We start from the raw sequence: 10151 nt of genomic DNA on the forward strand, positions 1-10151 counted from the left end.
AATTTACAAAAATTAATTATTTAATTTATAAAACAAACACACAGAATTATGAAAAATATTAAAATTGACACACATAAGAATTCAGGATAGCTTGGTGCTACTGGGCCTCAAATATCGAGCCTGGAACCCATAGGTATATACTCTGTCCAATTAAATAATTAAATATTAATTATTTACAAAATAAAACAAACACACAAAATTCTAAAAATATTAAAATTGGCACACATAAGAATTCATGAAAGCTTGGTGGTACTGGGCCACAAATATCGAGTCTGGAACCCATAGATATATACGTTGTCCAATTAAAAATTAATTATTTAATTTATAAAACAAACACACAAAATTATGAAAAAAATTAAAATTGGCACTCATAAGAATTCAAGATAGCTTGGTGCTGTTGGGCCTCAAATATAGAACCTGGAACCCATAGATATATACGTTCCCCAATTAAAAATTGATTATTTAATTTTCAAAACAAACACACAACAATCTAAAAATATTGAAACTGACACACATAAGAATTCATGAAAGCTTGGTGGTACTGGGCCTCAAATATCGAGCCAGGAACCCATAGATATATACGCTGTCCAATTAAAAATTAATTATTTAATTTTCAAAACAAACACACAAAATCCTAAAAATATTAAAATTGACACACATAAGAATTCAGGAAAGCTTGGTGCTACTAGGCCTCAAATATCGAGCCTGGAACCCATAGATATATATATTCTGCCCAATTAAAAATTAATAATTTAATTTATAAAACAAACACACAAAATTATGAAAAAAAATTAAAATTGACACACATAAGAATTCAGGATAGCTTGGTGATACTGGGCCTCAAATATCGAGCCTGGAACCCATAGATATATACTCTGTCCAATTAAATATTAATTATTTACAAAACAAAAAAACAACTAATATTGTTTAATTTACAGTAGACGACATGGACGTGCCGCCTATGCATCCAGGACCTTTTTCCGATGAGCTATTAGTGTTACAAGGCGATCATAGGTCCGCCTACGTATGAGAGGGAGAGCTACTGGACCAGACTCTCCGCGCTAGGAGAGTGGACGACTTATGGGACGTTATGAGGGGCAGAGATTTCCATCCCCGCGTAGTCTAGCGCCCGAGGGATACCGGCTTCTATAGGATTTTTGAGATTGGGCGGCTGCAGCTTGACTGGTCTCTGATCACGGCCTTGATAGAGCGGTGGCGACCGGAAACGCACACTTGCCACCTGCCCATTGGCGAGGCCACCATCACACTGCAGGATGTTGAGGTTTTATATGGGCTGGCTGCTGATGGACTGCCCATTGCACTGCCTCAGTATATGAGATCTATGTCGCGTGCCCAGTATTTGGACTTGCTGCAGCAGTTCACTGGTTTCAGGCCACAGGATGAGACTGCAGTTTCAGGGGCCAGTCGCATGGCTTTGACAGCTATTAGACAGCATTTGGAGATATTGCACCCCGACATCACCGGCGAGACAGATGATCTACATATTCACCGGTACACGAGGTTGGTGTTGCTCCTTCTTTTTGGGGGTGTCTTGTTCCCGAACACTTCGGGAAATCTAGTGAGTTTACGATTTCTACATCATCTTCAGCAGCTAGATGATTTACCCCAGTACAGCTGCGGTGCTGCTGTTCTCGCTTACCTGTACAGGCATATGTGCCGGGCGAGCATGGGCACCCAGAGCGACGTTTCTGGTTTTCTGCTGCTTCTACAGGTGACAACATATTCGAATACTCTGTTCATTACTTCCAATTCTATCTAGTCAAAAAATTTCTTAAACTTTACGTCAACCTTGTATGTTAGGTTTGGGCCTAGGAGCGGTTCCTGCAGTTGCAGCCACCTCTACCACCATTACCTCCGGATGTAGAACCTCCGTTTCTCCCTCTAGCTACAAGGTGGGTTCTCCGGCGTGGAAATTACCGAGCCATTGATGCTCATCATAATCTCCCCCTTGTCAGGGATGTGTTGGATATGCTGGAGGGCGCATAGGTAAATGTGTACCTAAACTTACTTGTTATAAATTCACTTGTGTTGCGCATACTCACTTTTATGTTATTATTTGATAGTTCATCTAGACGTCGTACAGCGACGACTTGATAGATGGCCTGCCCGATTATTGCTCGGCAGGCCGACTAATTTGGAGCACTTCCGTCCCGCTGATGTGCCTCGATATTGTGGAGCATCATGCCACAGAGCAGGTACTTCGCCAGTTTGGCCGTCCGCAGACTATACAGAAGGGGCCTACATAAGAGGCTACACATTATCAGCGGGATGATTGTTCGAGGGCGGACGACGCATTTGTAGTATGGCTAGAGGCGTAGGTCCATACTTGGGAGCGGCGAGAGGACCTGATTCCGCCCCCACCTTCACAGATCCAGGCGGCGACTATTCAGATGTATACGTCCTGATACCGCCGCGTTACCCGACTTTTTATCGGGAACCCCATTCATCAAGCTGGCGGTCGGTACAGACCATACGCCGGGAGGCACGAGGCATTGGTATGTTATTTGGTATTCTTACTTATAACTATGATATAGCGTTCTGTAATTAATATTTTAAATATTGTGCAGGCTATTGGTCATCATTTATTCTACCAGTTGGGACTGCAGATGCAGCAGCATGCCGGCGATCCTGCGGTCGCTGAGTATGGCCGGCAGGTGACAGAGCTGGCTCTCCGGACACTGCAGCGAGCCAGACAGGGCGAGCGCTTAGATCACGACCCTGATTATGTGGCGCCAGAGCACCACCAGTGGGGTAGGCCTGTCGCACGCCCGAGGGGACGGGGACGAGGCAGGGCTGTCCACGAGGCAGGGGTGCCCCACGGGGTCGTGGGGGCCGGCGAGGAGGTGGTCCCCAGCAAGGGGGCATTAAGGCACCTGTTGAGGAACCTGATGAGGATCTTGGAGCTGATCAGCCGGGTTACATCCCTCAGCAAGACGAGCCTCCCAGCAGCATGCCGCCGTACAGCCTTCAGCTGGAGCTGCCAGCATCGCAGGTGACCCCGTTAGATCCATTGTTGATCACGAGCACGAGATTCACCGCAAATATAGAGCAGTTCTTTTCAGGCCCATCGACCGCAGCTGAGGATCGGCCGACCCGAGACGTGGATGGTGGGCGCAGGTTGAGTTTTGGCTCATCGTCATCGGGTGCGACGGATCTGTCTCAGGCGCAGGTATGTTTGTATTACTATTAAATTTTAATTTGTTTTTTTGCTCAATGATTTTCCATAAATTAAATTTTAATTTTCTTATTAAGGCTTCATCCCAGCCCGTCACGGGGGCCACTTTGTGCGATGCTGAGGACACCACGGATGCATATATTCAGGAGCCCAATGAGACCATGGTATGAAAATGTTTTTGACATAACACGTACATTACTAATATACATTTTCATATATTGAGCTTTCTTATTGTTTTGTAGGTTGTTGATGGACCGACGGCCCCTTCTACCGACCCTGCCAGCCCAACTGACGATCATGCTGCAGCGCATCCTCATATAAAGAGGCGACATGATGAGGATGATCCTGATAGTGTATCCGGGCGGGAGGGGATACGCATCAGGCCAGCGGCTGCATTGAAGCACAAAGGCTGTGGGACTCATTGATTTTTTTTTTGTATTTTATGTAAATAATAAATTATGTAAATAAGAACAACAATTTTTTATGCTTACATAATATGTGCATTATATTTTTATTACCCTATTTCTTCTTTATTTTAACAGTACAACACAAACACAAACATAGAAACTTAACATAACTTAAATTCAGTACAACTAATGAAAACACATGACACGGGAAACATAAAGATACACTACTACGCTCAAGACGTACATGTCATTGTTTAGTCACCACCGCCTAGTATTCTCTGCTCAAACCACTTAAATTTTTCTTCCAGCTTATTTTTTTCTTCTTCCACCTCTTTGAGTTTCTCCTTCAACTTCGCAACTTCTCGTTTGGATTATTGTTCTCTTTCCCACTGTTTCTGTCCCGACCCAGTTTTCCCTCCATTGGGCTTCGTGATGGCACCTAGTCTTAAGGACTAGGTAAGCCTAATAATTGCGGAATAAAAACAATAAATAATAACATCTAAAATTCTTCTGAAATAAATCCTTTATACAATGAACATCTTCCCAAAACCCGGTAGTACAAGTCATAAGCTCTACAGAGTTTCGCTACCATTTCTAAACACAATCGCATGGAAATAAGTACAGCAGTGTGAATATCAAATAGGAAGGTGACTCCGAAGCCTGCGAACGCAGCAGTAAGGCTACCTTGAGTCTCCTCGGCAAGAATCCGCACAGCTACTAGCGAACAATACCTGGATCTGCACAAAAAATGTGCAGAAGTCTAGTATGAGCACACCACAGCGGTGCCCAGTAAGTATCAAGACTAACCTCGGTGGAGTAGTGACGAGGAGCAGTCAAGACACCTACTGGTCTAATATACAGAACATGATATTTATATAGAGGCTACGCGATACGGCTAACAATACAGTAATTAAAAATAAGGAGAGAAAGCAACAAGTACTCAGGGGAACACCATAAGGAAAACACGGAAAGGTAAGCGAGAATACAACCCAAATCCGAAATCACAAATACAGTAAAGACAAGTCATAACTCAACAACTCCGATAGTTTTCACCTTAAGTCTTAGCCAGCAAGTGTCAATCAAATAGTCAAACCCTTTAAGTGATAAAAAAATATTTTGAAATAAACTTCATTCAAATAAATGCTCTTTTCAAAAAGAGTGCTTTCAAAATAAATGCTTTTTGAATATAATCTTTTCAAATAGATAACCTTCGCATATCAGTCACCCTGTGACACCTCATGTCACGACCCAGATTTTCCCGCCATCGGAGTCGTGATGGCGCCTACTCGTGGTAGCTAGGCAAGCCAACTTATTTACCTTCCCATCACTAAGCAATTATTTTTAACAGTTTATAGCATCAATGTAGAACATGAAATTTAATAATAATAATAATAGCGGAAGTCTAATTCATAAGTCTGAATCAAAACGCGAAATAGTCAACAATAGCCTCTACCCAAGATTTGGTGTCATATTACTCACGAACCACTAAGAATAAACTAAATACAAAGGTCTGAAAGAAATATAACAGCTGTCTGTCTCGAAAACAATGAGGCAACAGTCAAAAGGAAAATATAAAGAAGAGACGCCGGGCCTGCGGACGCCTGCAAGGCTACCTCAGTCTCGTGAATAGGAAAGTCTGCTCCCGAACTACTGCTGCTGCTGCTCCTCAAAACCTGGACCTGTGCAAAAATGCACAGAAGTGTAGCATCAGCACAACCGACCCCATGTGCTGGTAAGTGTCTAGCCTAACCCCGGCGAAGTAGTGACGAGGCTAGACTGGACATCACATAAACCTGTGCAGTTATAAATATACAGCGGGAATGAAATATCAAGTAATTAACAACAAGGGGAGGGAGACATGCTAAGGGGAGATACAATATTAACAGCAATCCAGAGTAACAACTAAAAAAGCTTAGGTTCACAATGAACAAAGAATCAATACTCAAATACAAACACATAGCCTCAATAACTGTTGCGGCGTGTAACCCGCTCCATAATTACTATTGTTGCGGCGTGCAACCCGCTCCACAAATACCACTGTTGTGGCGTGCAACCCGACCCATATCATTTATCATGTATCATTGTTACGGCGCGCAACCCGACCCTCACATATTATTGTTGCGGCGTGCAACCCGATCCTCAATATCATTGTTGCGGCGTGCAACCCGACCCTCACATATTATTGTTGCGGCGTGCAACCCGATCCTCAATATCATTGTTGCGGCGTGCAACCCGACCCTCAATATCATTTAACAGTCCGACTCCCCAAACAACAGTCACAATTAAGGGGCATAAAAATAAGTAAACATTTGACAAACATCCCGGCAAGGGAAAGAATCCAACAAGTTCAACCAGACGTCCCGGCAAGGGAATAATCAACAACGTTTTCTCTTTCTTACTTTTCTTATCTCACGATATCACTGGAGCCCAAGCTCCAAGAAATTTCTTATCTCATATTCCGTCACAAACAACAATATAACGACTTCCCAGTAAGGGAACAAAACATCATCTCAAATATTCTGGCAAGGGGATTACTATAACCACATTAGTTCCAACATCTAACCACCACATTAGTTCCAACATCTAACTACCACAGCTATAACCAACCTATTACCACACTTGACCACCTCAGCTATATCTAACCGACTACCACACCCAACCAACCCATCTATAACTATAGTCATCATATGACACAAGGAAACATTAACCTGAGAGACCCTAGTATCCGTTAAGAACACAATGCAGAGGAATCACAACCCAACAATAGCCCGCCAAGAGGGCAACATAATGATCTCTCCTCTTTCTCGCTTTTACTTCACAATTCTTTTTCACAACTCGAGCAGATGCTCCAGAGGTTCAATTATCACTTATACTTTCGCAATTCATTCTACAACTGGAGCCGACGCTCCTCAATGAATCAAGTCATTTCATATACTTTCAATATTCATATCACAGTTCGAGCCAATGCTCCTAGGAATCAAATTATCATATCACCATTCACATGTTATTCACAATATATGGAAATACTCCAATAAACATGAAATTCACAATAAGTTCATGATAATCACATTATAAGAACTCACGGTCATGCTAGACACCAATGTATAGATACTCGTCACCATGCCTATACATCGTACTCGATCACATAGCAGTTAGCAACAAGACTCAACTCCTATTCCCTCAAGCTAGGGTTAAACCAAACACTTACCTCAAAGCCTTGAAATCCACTTAATCCTCAACTATTGCTTTACCTCGCGGTTACACCTCCAATTCGCCCGAATCTAATCACAATTTACTCAATTACTTTAATAAACACTATATGAATCAATTTGAATGCATAAAAAAATGAGTTTCCCAAGTTTTTCCCAAAAATTCAAAAATCGCCCCCGGGCCCACGTGGTCAAAACTCGAGGTTCGAACCAAAATCCGGTTACTCATCCCCCCACAAGTTCAAATATATAATTTGTTTTGAAATCGGACCTTAAATCGAGGTCCAACTCCCCAATTTATGAAAAACCTAGGTTCCACCCAAAAACCCCAATTTCACCCATGAAAATTCTTGATTTCAAGTGGAAAACATGTTTAATGATGTTAAAAGTTGAAAGAATTGAGCAAAAATCAACTTACAAATGATTTGGGATGAAGTTTGCTCTTGAAAAATCGCCTATGGTATTTGGGTTTTGAAAGAATGGTGAAAAGTGATGAAAATTCGACTAAATATAGAATTTGCTGGGCCTCGGATATGGGAAACAGTGCCGGGAATTGCGACATTCTTAGTTCGCATTTGCGAACCCATGTCTGGTGGCCAAGTTTCGCTTTTGCGAACATTCAATCGCATTTGCGACCAGGGCCACCTCGCATTTGCGATCCCAAGCCTTTTCCCCAGACTTCGCATTTGCGAAGTGTTGATCGCATTTGCGCCAGTGCCCCATCTTCCCAGACTTCGCAATTGCGAAGCAATGCTCGCATTCGCGAGCTCGCAATTGCGAGTCTTCCCTTCGCATTTGCAAAAATTGCAGAAGCCAGCATACCAGATTTTTAAAACATGAGAAATGCAATCCGATGCCTATCCAAAACTCACCCGAGCCCTCGGGGCTCCAAACCAAACAAGCATACAACCTCAAAAACATCCTACGGACTTGCTCGTGCGATCAAATCGCCAAAATAACATCAAAATCATTGAATCGAGCCTCAAACACATGATTTATCTTCTAAACTTCATAAACTTTCAAACTTGGAACTTATAGTCCGAAACACGTCAAACGACGTCCGATTTCGACCAAACTTTACAGAAAGCGCTTGACACATATTTAAGACTTGTACCGGGCGTCGGAACCAAAATACGAGCCCGATACCATAGTCTTTTAATCAATTTTTATTTCCATTTTCCTTAATAATTTCAGAAAAACAATTTCACGGGAAAATTCATATCTCGGGCTCTAGGCCTCGGAATTCGATTCCGGGCACATTCCCGAGTCCCATATTTTTCTACGGACCTTCCGAGACCGTCCAATCTCGGGTCCGGGTCCGTTTACCAAAAATGTTGACCAAAATCAACTATAATCATATTAATATCAAAATTCTTCAAATTTTTCACGGAATTCACATATTTCAACATAACAGCTTTCCGGCTACGCGCCCGGACTGCGCACGCAAATCAAGGAAAGTAAAAAAATGAGGTTTTTAAGGCCTCGAAAGCACAGAATGGATAAGAAAATAGGTGATGACCCTTTGGGTCGTCACACCTCATCTCATAATCATATAGTACGGGTCTCAGTACCTAAACCCTAACACTTGGCATCTTATGCCCTCATCACACCTCCTGATCATACTGACAACTCACGTGCCCCAAAAGAGTCATTCTCACATGGAAGGCAAAGAACAAGGGTGTGTGTCTATACTCAGAAATCTCAAAGAGCCTCCTACCCGATAAGAGTGATTAACCATGTGTATGCTTGTGCAAGTGTCCTAACATAGTTCATACCAACTAGTAAGTATAAGGAATAGAACATACAGCACCTATAATGTTTACATAGGGATAGGATCAATGAAACATCAGCTCAGAACGCAATGATTTTTAACAGGGGACCTCCCAGGATATCGTCCCGTAGTCCCAAACGTAAAAACTCGGGGATCTCTCAGTATCCTTAATATATGTGTTGGAGATCTCTCGGTATCTCGAGGATCTCTTAGTATCCTCAATATATGTGCTGGGGATCTCTCGGTATCCCGACGATCTCTTAGTATCCTCAATATATGTGCTGGGGATCTCTCAGTATCTCGAGGATCTCTTAGTATCCTCAATATATGTGCTGGGGATCTCTCGGTATCCCGGGGATCTCTTAGTATCCTCAATATGTGTGCTGGGATCTCTCGGTATCCCGCACTATAGTCCAAGTCAATATATGTGTACAGGAGAATCTCACGCAATACCGATCCGTAGTCCCAAAGTAAACATGCAGCGCAACCAACAGAAACAATAGTCACAACACAACAGAAAGCTCGTACATCACCACAATACATAAATCAACAACAATGACAATAATACAAGGTAAGACAAGTAAATCAACTTAAGGACTGTAAATCACAAGGAAACGGCAGAACCAGCTCACCAGGAATAACCACAGAAAAGAATGATGGCATAAAGGGAACAGTTCAACAACGGGAAAACTAATATATAGCGACGATCCCACAATATACAAGTCAATAACAAGGAAATCAATACGAGTCAAATAGTCCCAAATAAGGGCATGTCAACAAGGACATAGGTTATCTAACTTCTTTTAAGATTGGACAATTTCGAGGATATTCGACAATTCAATTAAGGAAAGATGATCTTTAGCTCCACTTAAGACTAAACAAATTTTAGGAGGGATAATGATGATTCTCAAATAACACAACAACTATGAAAAACATAGCATAACAATAGGAGATGCGAAATTCTTCAATTTAATCAAATAGGAGTCAATTAGGCAATAAGAGTGAATCATGAAGCAATTAATTCCAATTAAGCATGTATAGGTGAAACTAGTAAATAGGAAACTCAGTCATGTCAAGAACACATTCATACACAGTGAATATAAAGACCTAAGAATCCTAAAAGGCCAATTTTTCACAAATAAGTCCGAGCACGCACTCGTCACCTCGCGTACACGAACTACAATCAACATAGAAGACTCAAATCCTAAGGGGAAGTTCCCCCACACAAGGTTAGGCAAGATACTCACCTCAATCCGGCCAATCCAATACTCAATTTAGCTTTTCCTGTACCAATTCATCAATGCTCGGCTCAATCTAAATAAAAACGACTTGAATACATCTAACAATGCAAGAGAAAATAATTCCAATTAACAAAACTATGATTCTTATACAATTTATAAAAAGTCAACAAAAGTCAACTCCCCGGGCCCGCACCTCGGAACCCGACAAAATTTACAAAAACCGAATACCCATTCCGCTACGAGTTCACCCATACAAAAATTATCAAGTTCCAATACCATTTGGTCCTTCAAATCATCATTTTACATTTTTGAAGGACTTTACAAATT

At 41.9% G+C, this 10151-nt stretch overlaps 1 protein-coding gene across 1 annotated transcript; it reads left to right on the forward strand.

Moving 5' to 3' along the window:
• On the forward strand, window positions 1343–2007 carry LOC109233616 (serine/threonine-protein phosphatase 7 long form homolog). The gene is made up of 2 exons (XM_019399496.1): window positions 1343–1732; window positions 1855–2007. Exons 1-2 carry the CDS (start codon window positions 1343–1345, stop codon window positions 2005–2007), a joined length of 543 nt encoding a protein of 180 aa, XP_019255041.1.

Source organism: Nicotiana attenuata, chromosome 10 (genome assembly GCF_001879085.1).
Source record: "Nicotiana attenuata strain UT chromosome 10, NIATTr2, whole genome shotgun sequence".
Lineage (NCBI taxonomy): Eukaryota > Viridiplantae > Streptophyta > Magnoliopsida > Solanales > Solanaceae > Nicotiana > Nicotiana attenuata.